Source organism: Zonotrichia leucophrys, chromosome 8 (genome assembly GCF_028769735.1).
Source record: "Zonotrichia leucophrys gambelii isolate GWCS_2022_RI chromosome 8, RI_Zleu_2.0, whole genome shotgun sequence".
In the NCBI taxonomy this organism is placed as follows: domain Eukaryota; kingdom Metazoa; phylum Chordata; class Aves; order Passeriformes; family Passerellidae; genus Zonotrichia; species Zonotrichia leucophrys.
Genome location: NC_088178.1, coordinates 25,075,603 through 25,091,819, shown reverse-complemented (window position 1 = coordinate 25,091,819; position 16,217 = coordinate 25,075,603). Strand labels below are relative to the sequence as shown.

At 41.9% G+C, this 16,217-nt stretch overlaps 2 protein-coding genes across 5 annotated transcripts in view; one reads left to right on the top strand and one right to left on the bottom strand.

The window, feature by feature from the left end:
* TUT4 (terminal uridylyl transferase 4) overlaps positions 1-10,879 on the top strand; it is a 49,727-nt gene extending 38,848 nt beyond the window's left edge. For 2 of the 4 annotated variants that reach the window (XM_064719291.1, XM_064719292.1), the window contains exons 25-29: positions 1,098-1,213; positions 2,825-2,985; positions 3,942-4,039; positions 6,440-6,965; positions 9,142-10,433. In XM_064719291.1, the coding sequence (XP_064575361.1) occupies positions 1,098-1,213; positions 2,825-2,985; positions 3,942-4,039; positions 6,440-6,965; positions 9,142-9,467 (1,227 nt within the window). In that variant the 3' untranslated portion in view covers positions 9,468-10,433. Of the gene's footprint in view, positions 1-1,097; positions 1,214-2,824; positions 2,986-3,941; positions 4,040-6,439; positions 6,966-9,141 lie in introns of all 4 variants that reach the window. The other 2 variants (XM_064719293.1, XM_064719294.1) reach the window with 2 other exon arrangements.
* Positions 10,880-11,875: 996 nt separating this feature from the next.
* Positions 11,876-16,217, bottom strand: PRPF38A (pre-mRNA processing factor 38A). Its single transcript, XM_064719597.1, has 10 exons — positions 16,001-16,217; positions 15,755-15,914; positions 15,127-15,248; positions 14,899-14,984; positions 14,644-14,754; positions 13,359-13,471; positions 12,858-12,884; positions 12,683-12,780; positions 12,300-12,348; positions 11,876-12,213 (listed from the first exon to the last, which is right to left on the bottom strand). Exons 1-10 carry the CDS (start codon positions 16,128-16,130, stop codon positions 12,171-12,173), a joined length of 939 nt encoding a protein of 312 aa, XP_064575667.1. The 5' UTR covers positions 16,131-16,217; the 3' UTR covers positions 11,876-12,170.

The following is a 16,217-nucleotide window of genomic DNA, read 5'->3' as shown; positions in this document are numbered from 1 at the left end:
AAAGGATGATGATTGATTTTTTTTTTTTTGACAAGTTGACCTCTAAAATTTGTGTCGTGAGTCAGGGTTAGGAATGTGTTCATGCAATGTCATTTTGGTGAAAGTACTGCTCTGTGCTAGAGGGTCCAGTCATTGATGTGTAGAGACAACTATTTTTTTTAATATGAACAAATAAAATACTGTAATTAGTATTTTAAAGTATTTTACTGTAATTAGTATTTTAAAGTATTTTACTGTAATTAGTATTTTAAAGATTCTAAAGATAATTAGTCCAGTCATTGATGTGTAGAGACAACTATTTTTTTTTAATATGAACAAATAAAATACTGTAATTAGTATTTTAAAGATCAACTTAGAAAGGCATTTTCTAAAACAATTTGCAGGACTGTTCTCCCAGTGGCTTTTAACAGAACTTGAGTTTCTAAAGGATCTTCAAAATCTTTTGAAAGCTTTTCATTCCCTTCATCCTTCCCTATCTTCTCTTTTCCATTTGCTTCCTTTATCTGTGGGTTTTTTCTGAGTTTGTACCTCAGTTTCAGTACTTTGACAATATTTGTTGCTCAGAGGCTGTAAGCTGGGCCTTTGTGCTGACACACATCAGAACTGCAGCTGTCCTGAGCAAATCCCAGGGAGGGGAGTGATGCAGGTCAGTGTGCAGATGCTCCATCTGTTTCCCACCTGAGCTGAGTTCTGTCCAAAGGGATCAATCCTGTCATCTGGGAAGGGACATTGGCTGCTTTGGAAAGCACACAGGCAGTGACTCAGGTACCAAAATAGATCATATGCTGAAAAATGGTGCTCTGAAAAGCCTTTGGGGAGGTGAAAGGTGGGCAGCAGGCTGGAGCCTGGCTAAGCTGTTCTGCAAATTCAGCCTCTGTCCCTAAGACCAAATAGCCCTTTTCAGCCCAAACTGCTCCATATCTCTGAGAAAGCTGCCATTGTCTAGGGGAAGATATAACCTCAGAAGCAGTAACACTCAGGGAGCAATAAGAAAAGAAAGCTGACAGTTTGACTTTCATTCTTCAGTCTTGTAAATGAATGGTTTATATTGTAAGTGAATGGTTTATGGATTTTATCTGTCTGATGTGTTTTGATAGGAATACTTTTTTGACTCAAAAGTATTGACAGATGGGGAATTGGCACCCAATGACAGATGTTGTCGTGTCTGTGGAAAAATTGGTCACTACATGAAAGACTGTCCAAAGAGGAGGAGGTAAGTAATACCCAAAGCTATTGTGAAATCTTTGAGATTAAATCATGAGGGATTTGCATATTTGAAGATTTAATGGAAATGAAAAATTGCTAAATTGCAGAGAAAATCAAAGCTTCCTATCTGATTCTCAACTTCCCATCTTATTTTTTCTTTTTTTAAAACAGTTTCTGATCACCTCTTTAAATCTGAAGTGTTTATGGAGGTACACAGAGTAAAATCATCGCTCTGTGGTGTGTTAATATGTAGTTAAGCTTTACTTAAAACTTGGATCACTAAAATATCTTTTTTGTAGTGTAAACATTCAGATGGAGAACATATTACCTGGCTGCAAAATTTATCATGTGTTAAAAAGGATTTCCTGTAGTGATCATCTTCAGAGGACAGTTGAATTTGAATGGTTCCATAAATCTGATATTGTCCATCTGCAAGGCAGGTCAAAGTTCATTTATTAAACTCTAGGATTAGTAAATTGTACATAGGTGAGGTGCATTTCTGTAACATCATATTAGTGCCATGATGTTACAGAATCACCATATCACTTGGTGATCCTGTACTTGTACATTGATTTCACTTAGGAATTTTGGGTGCAGGACTCCTGCAAAAGGAGGTCTTGGTACATGCAGGTCAGCGTTTCCAAGAGAGTTTAGTAGGAATTGACAGAAAATGTGCACTCCTCACTTTTTACAGCTTTGGCTATTTAATGCCCCACTCAGCCTTAGGTTGTCTTGACTCCTTCTAAAACCTGTTGAAGCCCTTAGAATGCAAATTAATCTGGGCTCTTTTATTTGCTCCTTATGTTCAGTTGTGTGCTCCATAATTCTTCAAAGGCTTCTTGGTCTTTTCCTGCTACAAAATCCTTATTTACAGCCTTTTGTTCAGTCAGCAGAGTTCAAGATACATGAAAGTGCACTGGAACCCTGTGGTCACAGGTGGACTGTTTCTTTCAGATGCTCTGTGTACTACAAGCACATGGAATTCCATCACCTCTTTCCCCATATTTGCTTTAGGAAAAGTTGTGATCTGCTCTTCACACAAACTGCTGCTACAGCACAGTCACACAGAATCTCTCTCAGACTGTATATACAGCTCACATAATAATTTTATTATTATTTAACAATCCTGCAGATGCCTTGTGGAAAAAGACCTTCTTGTCTTGATTCCTGATCACTAGTTCTCCTGCTGGTTTAGAACTGAGTGTTTGAAAGAGCCTCAGTGCTTGCTTGCACATCCTATCTGGGCTCAGTGACAGAGAAATGTGCCCTGTCAGTGAGGGGGAGATTGGATGAAGGAGGTGCAGCTCACTTGTTTTGGGTATATTCTGACTGCAGTGGGATTGCTGCAACCTCAGTGGGAACTGCAACCTTAACTGCAGGCTTAGTTCTGCCCTAACACAGTCAGACAGCTTTTGGACAAGCCTGGGGAGCTTCTAACTTCATTAAGTGTACACAGGCTGTTAACCAGCCCAGAATCTGAAAGTGTTTTTGGAATTCCTGAGATATTTGTATTCTGGTACAGCTGTTGGTTATGTAACCATTCCCAGCACAACAGCTCTACAGAGATTGTGTGTTTGTGTGTGGTTTTGTGATGTTGCTAATAAAAATTATTGTTCAGGTTGAAGAAAAAGGAGAATGAGAAAGATGATGAAAAAGAGGTGAAAGAAGATGACAGAGAAACAAGAGAGAAAAGGTGTTTCATCTGTGGGGATGTGGGTCATGTTAGGAGAGATTGTCCTGAATTCAAACAAACCCGTCAGAGAAATAATAGTGTGCCAGGTAAGTTAGTTTATGTCTTAGGATAATTTGAAAGCTCTGAGATCCCTTTTCTTTAAGTTTCTGTACAGACTTGATAATTATCTTCAAAAACTAATCCTGCAAGTAATGTTTCAGTCACTGAAAATACAGCTTGTAGTCTGTGTTACTTTTCTGCAAGGGAGTAATATCTCCTGAAGTACAGTCTTTGCATGGGTGGTAAAAATGTACTCAGCAGTAAAATACAGTGTACTTCAGAGTATTGCATTGCATTATTTGTCTTCCACTCACAAGTGGAGCATTTCAAAGTAGTAATAGTAATAATAGTAACAATAGTAATAATAATAATAATTGAATGCATTTCCTCTTCCAAATGTTTCTCAAATGTTAGCTAACCCTCCATCATCTGTGAGAGGTAAGTAAATGTACTTTCAGCAAAAATCGGTGTTCCTTCAGTAGCATTTCAAAAAAAGCATACAGGTGAATTAGGCTAAATCCAACTTTCAAATTACTGATAGTACTTAAACTCTTTCAAATTAGGCCCTTGGATGCCTCTGAAAAAGTAGAGGAAGCATTCATAAGTGAACTTCAGAAGAACCATGCTTCTGTGTTCTGTTATCCTTTAGTCATTTTTTTAGTTTACTTTCTTTGCCCGGAAGTTTCTGCTGTCACTATTGCTATTTAAAATGCACTGCTTACAGCAGTAATATGGAAACCTATATAAACCAGAGCTCCAGCCTGGTGGTAATGTGAGCCTTGTTCCTGCTAGACTTTATTTTACTCAAAAATAGACTTTGTGTTTAGCTCCCATACCTATTAAAGTGTCTGCTGCCAGTAGAGGGGAAAGTTTCCACTTAAAGGAGAGGTGAAAGTGCTTTACCTCCTCTGTGTCACATGAGAGTTCAGGTATTGCTGACTCCCAGTTGTGCTCATTATTCTGTCAGCCTGTGGGTTTATTAACACTTGTGTTCCCCGACCAGGCACGCAGCTGGTGCGGAGCATGGTGAATTCCCAGCTGGTGGCTGTGGGCCAGCAGCAGGTGGAGCGACCCCTGCGCACCAGGCAGTCATCAGAATGTGTAAGTGCTGGGGGAACTGCAGGGAGCAGAGCTGCAGCAAAGCTGCCATGCTGGGAACAGGTTGCAGGGTTTTTGTCAACTTGGTAATGACAACGTTGCACTGTGCCAGTTAATGAAACTTTGATTTATGATGCACTGTGTCTTGGGGAGCATTTATGGTTTTTCAGTATGGAAATCTCATAGTGAAGTTTGAGATGAGATAACCTTGTGATTTTGAAAGGGCAGATTAAGCTAGGATGCCTTTCAAATTCTCATTATTCTGGCAATGTTCTGGAGTTACTAAGGGAGATAAAGCATAGCTCATTGTTAACATGCTGGAGACTTAGGTTAGTGACAACTGTGACTTTTTGTGGTTTGAGACATCTGTCTTAAGGGACTGTCATGTACAGACACATTGAGTCATACTCAATGAAAAGTCTGCCAGAGCACACTAGAAGCACAAGCAGAACAATAGGGAAATGTTGGACAGTTTTGTGCTAGAATTTTTTCAAGTCTCCATAGAGCTACATAAAATATGTTTAATCTTCTGAGTGGAGATGGGGAGCAGAGGGTATTTGTGCAAATACAACTGCTGGCATTTAATATTTTTGGAGCAGACAGTACAGCAGAAATTAATTTATTTTAAGCTGTTAGTCTGAGAAGTATGTGCCTGCTAATGAGGCTGGCAAGTAAGTAAATATAGTAATCAAGGCTGCTGATCACTAATGCTCTTTGTTCAGTTTGCTACTTTGCTAACTGATCAGCAAGCATTTATTGGAATGCTGGCTCCAGTAATGGAGATTTTATGACTTACAGTGTGCTGCTAAAGAGGGACTGCAGCCTAATCCAAGTGAAGGGCTGAACATGGCACAGGAGTATATTTTTTAGGAGCCTTATATTTCTGCCTGAGGAATTGAAGCTGGATGTGTGGGTGCACTCAGAGGCAGACACATCACATGCTCATTCTTGTGTCACCTGGATGTCATGGACTCTGTGTGTGGTGCATGGTTGTCATTTGGCCAGGATTTCTTGGTGAATATATTCTGTCCAGGAATTGGTGGAGAAGAATGAGAAGGGGGAATATTGATGGAGTAAGAGGGAGAGAGTGGGAAGCAGATCAAGAGGCTGGAGTGTATTATGCCTGCTGTCCTGCTGCTGGCACATTCACTGCATGCTTGTGGTGGGTTAATATTTGCAGGAATGTTTGAATACATGTGCTTTATTTTTATAACATTTAAACTGTTAAACCAGTGATCATCTTTCAAATCCCAGATTTTACCTTCTCTTCCTGGTTTGATAGAAAGGTATAGGAGGTGCTCATACAGGCACAGTTGGAATAGCAGCAGGGAGCAATCCCAGCCTCTGGGCTCCAGCTTTTGCTCAGGCACAGAGCCACAGCATGGGCATGGGCAGTCCTGCAGACACCTCTGTTATTGGAGACAAGTGACTGCCAGTTGAAATGGACAGTGAGCAGTCAGGGATAGTGACTGCAGAGACCTTTAACTCCAGGTGTTCAACAGCAGCTGAGGCCCTTGGAGCTTGGCTGGCTGCTGCAGTCTGTGGAGAGAGGAGTCAGTCTCAGGGGGAAAATGAGATCTGAGATTTGGGTTCTCCTCTCTGCTTTAGGTACCTGTCTCATTTGAATGTCTCTGGAGACACCTATTCCATCAGCATCTTGTCTCAGTGCTTAAAACCAGACTGGGGAATCCAGATACTGGCATTGTGTTGGCACATAAACTGAGTGACTCTTTTCCCAACCACTCAATTTCTTGAAGTGCTTCTTGTTCAGTTGCAATTCCAAACAGATAAAATAGCCTCATGCCTGTGTTTGTTGCTGGTGAAAGGGAAAGCTTTGGAAGAGCTCTGCAAAGGCTGTAATAATTGCTATTACTGTGCCTTTAGCCATGGCCTAACACCAGGATATGAAGGTTAAAACTGGGTTTTTGGAATTTGCATTTCTTGTTTAACAGATTTTTAAAAATGAAAGAAATGTTAGGAGCTTACTTTGGAATTACTTAAAAAACTGTGCAGTAATAAGAACCACTCTATTTAGAAGTAAGGCAATTAGTTAATGAGATACTGGGCTGTACATAAGTAGGGGAGGAAAGATGCTGATTAAAGATCAGGAACAAGTGTGTGAGGAGTCTAATGAAGAGCTTGGGACTAATATTCACTCAGAATGGTGTTTCTGATGGTGAGATGTGCCACATTAACAGACCAAATTCTCTGTTGGTGAAAGTCAGTGTCAGTTGAACTGCACTTACTGAAGCCAACAGGAACTTGGGTGCAGTGCTTGGGGTGTTGCTGGGGACTGCTTTGCTGGTTCATAAATGGTCTAATACAGTGGGTGCTTATTAAAGAAAACACCATTAAATAGCCAGTGAACTAATCAGAAATACATAACTTTTTTTTTTCCTCCAGTCTGATTCGCATCAGTCATCTTACTCTCCACAACCTCAGCAATTCCCACAGAATTCCTCTCAGCCAGCCTCCATTAACCAGACTCAGCCACAATCAATATCCCAGTCTAAGCACGTTCCTCAGCCACAGCAGGGTGCACAGCCAGCCCATCAGGTCCAGCTGCCTTTGTTTAACTTTCCCCAATCTCCCCCAGGTCAGTATTCCACCTTGCATAACCTGGGACTACTTCAGATGCACCATCACCACCAAATTCAGCTTCCCAACACTTCTTGGCCTATTCATGGGCCTGTTATTCACTCTGCACCGGGTAACCCTCCTCATTCTACAAATGTTCCATTTTCTATGAGATCTGGCAGCAGCAGCACCACAAATAACCAGAGCAGTGTAAGCTTGAATGATCCCAGTATCATCTTTGCACAGCCTGCTGCCAGGCCCATGGGAATCCCCAGCACTTCTCATGAGGGACACTGGCACAATCCTGTGACTCCAAACTCACTGGTGAACAATGGCACTGTGGGGAATTCAGGTAACTCTTCTCTGTTGTATCAAACCTCTCACACTTTGTGTACAAGTGTTAAATGTTACAGGAACAGATAACTCTTTGAGATTGTTTGATAAAAATACGATGCTTAAGAAACCAAATCATGACTTTCACCTGTCTTAACATTTTCATAGGAAAAAAAATGAGAATTGATCACCCTAACTTTTAGGCATTGGTCCTGTCTGCCATTAATGGCTGTGCAACAATGAGAAATCCTGCATTCAACTGAGAAACCTCCTCATCATTGTTTGAATCACTCACATTTCTGTGAATGTGCTGGCAAATAATGGATTCCTTAGACAATCATGGAAACATTAAAGTTGGAAAAGACCTCTAAGATCAACACATTGTTGAATAATATATTAGATAAATGCTGAGGTTGCAATCATGAACTTAGATACTGGCAGAATTTCAGTTGTGCAAGTTGAATATTGTCTCCTCACCTTTAGTACAATATAATAATGATCTTACCTATTCTGTTTTTTCCTGTGGCTTGTCCTGCCTCGCTTAACTTCCATAATCTTGATGTTGATTCCTGACATTGCATTTTCATGTGACAAGTGGGCAACAGCCTCTTGCCTCACAGCAAACATTGTTATGTTTGAGGCTGAGAAAAAGCAGTATATAATGATTAAAGGCCTTTCTGTTTTCTCTGCCACATGAACTGTGGCAGCCTCTAAATTTTAACTGTTAACTTTTACATCATTAATCATGGTGGTGGTCTTCTGATTTATTCTGAGTGTGTAAGTCCTCCTGTTTAAAAAAATAAATGCATAATATAATGTACTGGTGCAGTTGTTCATCCTAAGATGGGAATTCTTAATCCCCTGCCCAGCCTTTCTCTGCACTAATAATGTGATTGTCAGTAACAGTAGATTTTTAGCTGAATCTACTGTTTTGGATGAGGAATAATTCACCAATGGGCGTCAAACATAAGGGGCTGGAGATACATGATTTTCTGTTTAAAGCTTTGTGGGGAATATATTTTAAAGGGTACAGGAACTTCTACCCGTGTGTTTTCTGTGTCTCCAGTGTGCTCTGTCCCTACCTCTCCATTTTGGATCTTCTCATCTCTCCCCTTCTCCAGCTTTGCCTTTCCTTTAAGCAGCTCCCTCCAATCCCCATGTCCTTACTAAGGTAGCTGCCTTCTTTCAGACAAGCTCCATAAATTCTAATTCCTTCTCTGTGTGCTATCAGTCACAGTATTTTTTTCCATCCCTCATCTTCCATCAATTTCCAACCTCATGACACCCCTTTTCCTAGTTCCCAATCATAGTAATTTTCTTCTTTGAAATGGAATCAGTTTTCCTTTTTGGCTTAGATGCCATTAAGGTGAATGCACATTAGAGATGAGCTGTCTCCTGGCTGTTTGAAGCATGGTTTCAGACCTCCTCAGGACAATTTGACAACAGTAAGTTTGAGGAAACTTTGTCCTGGCTCACATAACTTTGACTTGAAAGGAGCAACTTAAATTTTCTTTTCAGTAGACAGCTGATTAGAAGTAGGATCATTAGAAGTATCAAGACAGCTCTTTTTCATGCATACTCAAAAGCTGTACCTCAAATTGTGGATCCTGCCTCCTTGGATGCTTGATTTCTCATCCCTAATGTTGCAGTGATATCAGAATTGTAAATGGAATAGCTTTACAATTTGTATATTTATTTCCAAAGTTTATATTTTTCTCTCTAAAAATAATTTTTTAAGTCAGTCCCATGATCTAGATAGCAAGTTTCTTAAGCATGTAAGTATTAGTGGAATTCCAGTGTAAATCTGAGTTATTTCTTGCAGTAGGATAATAGTTTTCCTCTCACAGCTCTGTCAGTGATAGTGGATATTTGTGTGGGATCAGACAGTAGTTCTGAACATTGTTCAGATCTTGTATTTTTCACCATGAAAAAGTCATAAAAATAGTGAAATCATAGCTCTTGATTTTAATGTTGATTCATCCTCTCTCTTCCCAATAATTCTATTATAGTGAATAATGAAGTTATTAAAGTGATAATATTTACTGATGTATATTAAATTAAAAAAAAAAGTAGCACATCAGACTGATCACATTAAGTCCCCTGCAAACTGTTATTTAAGATGTAAATTGTATTTGTGACTTACTGTTTAATTATTTCAACTTGCAATGTGCTTTTCCCTTTCAATTGAAAACTAGATCAGGGTTTCCAAGGACAGTTTGGTAAAATGAACCCTCCTTCTGTCCCTTGGGACCATGGGACCCCCACCCATTTTCCTCTCCTCCGAGGAGCGTGGCCTTACAATATGCCTCAGAACTACATGCAGCAGGGAAATGCCAGCTACCCACCGAACAAACCTTTCTACCCTCAAGGTACCAGAACCACTCTGTGCATCAACAGCTCGTGCTCCATGTCTCTGTACTGTCTCAAAGGCTTTAAGAGCCAAGCAATCATGGAAATCCCTGGAAACATTAATGAATCCCAGAGTCAAATCAGCACTTCAGCTTCCTCTGTGGATGAGTGAAAATCTTTGTGGGAGGGAAGGGTTAAAATAGAATTCTGAAATCTGAGCCTGTGTGCAGCCTGTTGCACTTCCAGCCTCTTTCTCTTTGCTGCTGCTGGCTCAGCTGGAGCTGCCTCTGCTTCAGTAGAGGTTAAGATGATTGGCCCATGAGCGTGTTCAGAATATGAAGAAATTTTTGTTGTAATTCATTTTATTTGGCTTTTGTACCTTGCTTTGTGGAGTGACTTACATAGATAAAAACTTGCAAGTGCAAGACCATAGAATAATTGAGGTTGGAAGGGGTTTCTGGAGGTTCAGTCCCGCCCATCCACAGTCAGAGCAGCACTGACTGCAGAGTTAGGTCAGGCTCAGTTCACCAGGGAAGTGGAAAAGACTGACTTGATTTCAGCTCTGATGTTTATGAAATGTGAAGGTGTTCAGCATCTGGCAGGATGGGGAAAGGCTGTAGGAAAAAGACCTCCACTACCAGAGAAACAGTGCTCAAATTTGACTTGGAGGATGTGCAGCTTCCATGCTGCTGGGGGTCACCTGGTGTAAAATGAGAGATATGGCCACCAAATCCTTTTTCAAAATCTAATCTATTGGCTCCAACAGGGTTTCCAAGTGAAAACTGAATTTACTTAAAATCCTGAAATTGTTTTTGTTAAATAACTGAAGTAATGCAACAAAATAATGTGTTTGTGATTGTTAGGGAATTTTGGAGATAGGATTAAAGTAATTCTACCCTGTCCCATTAAATGGGTTAGGTGTACAGATAGCATTTTTGTCAGTCTAGTAAATGGCTTTATTTCGAAGTTAGATTAGTACACTGAATATAGCCAAGCACTGTTAAATATGTGATTTGCTGAAGTAATTGTAATCCATTTTCTTTTAGCTGGTCCACTGATGCAGAATAACCAGCGGTTCTCACTTCTGTCTCAAGGACACCCACACTTGAATCTGAATTACATTCAACAGAAAAAGTGAAATTGGATGGGATTGTGGGTGGGTGGGGGGAGGGGAGGAAGAAATTCAGGTTCTGATTTAAAATCTTAATGCAACATGTTTAGATACAAGATTATTTAAGACTGTTTTTAAACTGTATCATTTGTACATAGATATGAACTATAGTTTTTACTAGTATCACAAAACTGAGTGATACAAATTTCATCTATTTTATTACCCTATTTTTAAGGGGAATTGTGTTTTGTTTTATCTTGATAAACTGTAAAGAGAGAGAATTTTTAAAATTAAGTTCTTTATTTTCTATTAGCTGTATTCATACTTTGGTTGCTTCAGACTTTATATATATTGTTCTAAAAAAAAATAAAATTAGAAGGGGATTTCATGTGTTTAAAAATTTGTCACTTCTATTCTTTACAGAACTATGTAGTGCCAAAAAAACTTTTTAAAAAGAAAAATAAAACAGCAAAAAAAGGACATAAGATTTTTTCCTCTTTTCTATTTGTATGCATGCTTGCTTTAACAGGAATAATAGAAATGGCTTTAATGTGGAGATCTTGGAAAGATGAGCAGTTTTAATAAGTGATACAAGCACCAGACCTGCTTTTTTCCATGCTGGTGTTGTTGCATGTGCTGTTGACAGCCCCTGTGTTATCCTTGAAGGAGGAGCACACCTGCTTTTCTGTTTATCAGCTTTGCAAAATCATCTGCTAATACCGTGGAAAAATTAGGCTGTACTGGGAAGCAGTTTTAAAGAGGGCTTTCCATAAATTCCCTAGGCACACTTATTTGTGCTGTCAGCACTCCCAGGGCAGTATGAGAATCCTGAAGCCCTAAATGCAGAGTTCAGGGATAAACCTGAAGGGCCAGGAATAAAGACAAGGTACACAAGGGCTTAACACAACTGATTTTAAATGTAGTAGAAGGAGAATTATATCCTCAGTAAGAGTTTAATTATTCTAAATTAAAAGAACTAACTTGACTCAGAGAAGGTAGAGCTGAACATCATCATGGTGTCAGATTCTGTTCCCAGTCACAGGGAGGCCACAAACTGTGCTCAAAGTAGTGGTGTACTGTCTTTAAATATACTGAACTTACTCCAGAAGAATTAATGAGTGCTTTGTACTGCTTTAACCTTCTGAACTCTGTGATGGCAGCACCAGAAGCAGCAGATTACACTGAAGGAAGATTTTTACAAAGCACCCAATGATGACCACAGGTTGGAGAGCACTGTCAAAAGTGAGCTTCTAGTGAACACACTGGGTTGTGACAGCCTTGCTTCCTCTCCTGCACTGGAGCTCTGAGAGGCCAGAACTGGGATCCCTGCAGTGTTTGTGACTGAATACAGACTTCCTTTGGCACCTGACTGCAGGGACAGTGTGACAAAACAAGGCCCTGATTAGAGAATGATTCCAGCTTCAACCAGGGGACATCTCAACAAATTACTATGAAGGAAACAGCCAGGAGCCTTTAAAGACAAACCTTTCTTTTTTTATTGCTCTTCTTTAAGTTTTTACAGGCTTCAAGAAAAACAATTAAAAAAACAACCTTCAAATTCTATCACAAGGATGAGTAACTAACTACATAAAAAGTGTCCTTAGCTTACCTTTAATAAAAAAATTCAAGACAACAAAATGAGAAAGATGATTAAAGAAAGGGACTGCTAAAGCAGCCAGTAGAGAGTCAGCTGTCCTGTGGGGCAAACAGGACAGCATTAGACTGCAGCTCAAGGTCCTTGAACAGCGGGCTGCGTTTTGTTTCTTATTCATTTCCTCGCCGACTCTTTTTGTGACTTTTCTTAGATCTGAAACAGAAAAAAACAAAAAGCCAATACTGTAGAACCTATCTTTAATTCCCAAAGTGCACTTCAGAAATAAGCTAAGCCTTTACCTTTCAGGTGATTTGGAATGACTTCTGTGTCTGTGACTACGGTGATGCCCTGTGGGATAAAAAGGCAATAGTTATTTCCATTGCCACTGGAATTCTTTGTTGTTTTGCTAATGCCATCTGCTTCTAGGGACCAAGTGTGCCAGACATTGCCAGAACAACCCTAGCTTTAACCAGGTGCTCACATTAACCTCCTGGCACGGATCTGAAAACTTACTCAAGACAATTTTGCAGCCATTAAAGGAGTTCCCCAGCTCTGCTTTCATGTGAGCAGCAGTTTTATCAACACCTGTGCTACCATCTTGATACGGTGACACAGATTTTTCCTGCAGTGGATGTGCTGCTGATAAAGACTTGCCAGAGTGATTCTGAAGGGGCAGAAGTACCTGGAGATTTAGATCTGGATCTGTGGCGCCTCTCCCGGGATCTGCTCCGGTGCCGTCTCGGGCTCTTGCTGCGATGCCGCTCCCGGCGCGGTGATGGGCTGAGGGAAAGGCAGATTCTGAGAGAGCTGTGCCACAAATGCACATTGCTCACCTAAATAATAGAATTAAAGAGTACCTTCTTCTCTTTGGAGAGCGGCTGCGCCTGGAATTGGGAGAGAAAAGCAAAAAATCACTGAAAATCATCAGCAGAGCAGCTGTTTCATTTCCCACATCTTCAGCAACACCACCAGGGATTTTACTTCCCATGAGTGCTTAGGACTGGACCATGCAGTGAGCCAGAGTCTGGTGATGAACTTTTTCTGTTTTAGTAAGAGCGATTAATAGGATTTTCTCTGTGGCCTCTGGCTTACATGAAAACAAAGCACCTGATTCTCCTTAACATCATCATTGTATTGTCAAATACAGCTAAGTCGGCCAGAAAGTTCAAGATTTAGAGAATGACTGGAGGAACAGGCAGAGGGGTTGACAGTGGCTGTGCACTGCAATTCCTCACTTCACAAAGTGCTAAAGGAACTGGGAGGTGTCAGAGTTCTGGCTGAACTGCCACCTCCACTGCTGTGCTCCAGCTGTGTGCAGCACAAAGGTAACAACGCTGCAGAAGGAAGAGCCCCCTCACCTCCTGGGGGAGCGGCTGCGGCTGCGCCGGTAGCGCACCACCGGAGACCTGCGCGGCTTGTCCAGGTCCCTGTAGCCCCTTCTGCGGTGGTCAGGAGATGGGATCCGTTCCAGCTGTAAACAAGGGGGAGGAGGGTCTGTAAGTCCTGTTTCAGCAAGGTTTTATGTGGGATCTCAGCACCTCAGGACTGAGGTGCCGAGTCACCGAGACCACCCTTGGGGGGCTCGGGAGTCCTGGAATGTTGCCAGAAGTGTCTGGTGGCTGGACTTTGATCCTACACAGGAGACGACACCTGTATGAGGATAGGAGGGTTTCACCGGGGTGAATGGTGAAGGGATTAGTTAGTTAGAGAGTGAGACACAGGGTTTAGGATTTCTGTACAGGGGGGTTTAGAGAAGTAAGATGGAGGAATTGGGGCGTGTCCTGTCCTTCTTCTTCTTCTTCTTCTTCTTCTCCTCCATCTTCTGTGGTGATGGTGGCACTTTGGGATTGGTCATTACTAAAAGTGCACTGGGCAATAAGGGTGAAAGGTATTGGGGAAAAATGATAAATATTGTACACGTAACTTTGGGTATAAAGATAGGTGACCGTCCGGAGGGCAGGGAGTGTGCTCATGGCTGGCTGCTGAGCAGAGCTCTGTCAGGCCGAGAGAAAATCTTTTAGATAAACAATTAATAAACACCGAGACCGAGAAAAGAACTGAAGCCTCTTCTGTTCCTTTGAAACGCGGGCTGCCCCAAGGCCACCCCGGGCCTTTCCAGGCCATCCAAACAGCCGAAAACCGGACAGTTTTATACTATCAATAAAGATTTCTGAACAATGAATATAAATTGCAAAAGTCAGGCAGCCAAGCTTCCCCATCCCCAAGTGATTCTTATGCAGGAGTGAGTGGTGCTGCCCAAAACTGCCAACTGGAAATCAAACAACCACCTCTCATAGTGTTGGTTTTGAAGAAATCCAGCAGCACTGACTGATGGCCACAGGACCTTCCATCATCACCTTTAGTTCTCTCCATTAGATATGCATATAAATCAATTGGTCTAAATAAGATGAACAAAAAGCAGACCCAGATTTGTGGAATTCAAGAGACAGGAAAACATGGCAACCTGAGAGTTGCTTCAGGGTCCAAGTCCTCACAAACTACTTATATAAAAATACGCTATAAAGGGAGATAAGAGTTGCCAGCAGGCTCCCCTCAAATATCTATCATAGACTATGAAGTGTCCTAAAGGGATTCAGCTTCAACTATTAGTTTCCAATACAGTTCATCAAACAGTTCACCAACCTTTTCATCTTCTTCTTCCTCCTCCTCACTAGATTCTACATCATCCATGTCTTCCTCCAGAGCACTAACACGAGGCTCAAGTTGCTCAGCTTCTTCCAGAACATAGCGTTTCTAGAAAGAATTGCACTTTTATTCAACACAACCCAAGTAAGAACAAACACCTAAGGCAACCACAGCTTACACAACAAGCCAGCAGCCAATCCAGCTACTGGACTTGGTGCAGTCAGGAATTCCATAACCATCTACATTTCCAACCTGCAGTCGAGGCAGGATGATGTCACAGACACGCTCCTCATGGAGTAGCTCATCAATAAATTCATCCACGTGCATCAGCTCAAATTCTGGAGGTAAAAAGTAGCATTTAAAAGACAAAATGAACACTAGAGGCTAAAGTAAAGGTGAAACACTTCAGACAACTTATATCAACAGGTTATGCCACAATTTTAAAGATTTATATTGCTAAATAGACATAAGAGTGTTTACCCCCATTCCTGTTCTGACTTTTAATTTTGCGATAGTCGTTGTACAGCGGCTCCAGGTACTTGTAGCAGTCGATGGCAGTGCCTGTCAGTCTCATGTACAGTGCTCCAAGCATTCGGACATACCTGGGAAGGAAAGCTTTCCATGGATCTCTGCTTCCTTAGCAGTTCAGACAAAAAAGATCTTTTTCCCACAAGTTTCTGAGGAAAATCAGTAGATGGCCAGAATACACAACCATTTATATTTGCTCCATTGCTTCCTCTACACTACCAAAACCACGATACACTTTACATACATTATGTGTGTAAGGGGACATTATCACCAACAAAAATGAAAAAAAATACTGAAGAAAAAGCAGATTAACATGAATGCCTTAATGCAGCTCATTCCAAACACTTCAGGCAGAGTTTTATTATCACAGAGAGCACACGCCACAAAGATGAGCCCTTCCAACAGGCCAGGTGACAAGGACAGCAGCCTTAAAAGCAAGAAGAAAAGCTTGGTTTGGAGCAAGCCCGGTTTATCAAGGCACACTGAGAGCTAAACCCTGCACTGAGGCCCTGGCTGCTTTGAGCACTTCCCTTCGGTACAACAACCTCAACAAGGAGAAAAAAACCACACTACAACTTACTTGAAGTCTTCGTTTTTTATGAACTCCACGATGATGTCCTTCTCGGGCTGGATCTGCAGCATCTTCAGCGTCAAGCACAAGAAGGGCGTGGGTTTAATATTCCCTCCATAGACGCCCCCCACGTACTTCAGCTCCATGGCCTTGTCCACCACCAGCTCGGCTGCGAGAGGGACGGACCGGCCGGGCCGTCAGCGCGGGCTCCCCCCGGTGCCGGCGCGGCCCGGCCCGGCCTCCCGCCCGCCATACCCGTGAGGCCGAAGCATTCCTCCTTCCAGTATTTGGACTCGTAGATGCGCGTGCGGATGATCTTCTCCACCAGGTACTGCGGGTTGGTGCCGTGGATGCTGTGCGCGTCCTTCACCGTACGGTTGGCCATGGCGGCGGCCGCTCAGCCCCCTCGGCCCCACTCCCGTGAGGGCCCCGCTCCCGTGCGGGCCGCGCCGCTTTCCGCTTCCGCTTCCGC

Bases quoted from the DNA above. Each gene is read 5' to 3' on its own strand.
- PRPF38A (XM_064719597.1), bottom strand. From the start codon at position 16,130: ATGGCCAACCGTACGGTGAAGGACGCGCACAGCATCCACGGCACCAAC. The intron at 12,349-12,682 runs GTACTTCTGCCC...TTTATCCCACAG, and splicing joins ATCCAGATCTAAATCTCCAG to GGCATCACCGTAGTCACAGA. The intron at 12,214-12,299 runs GTAAAGGCTTAG...TTTCTGTTTCAG, and splicing joins CATTCCAAATCACCTGAAAG to ATCTAAGAAAAGTCACAAAA.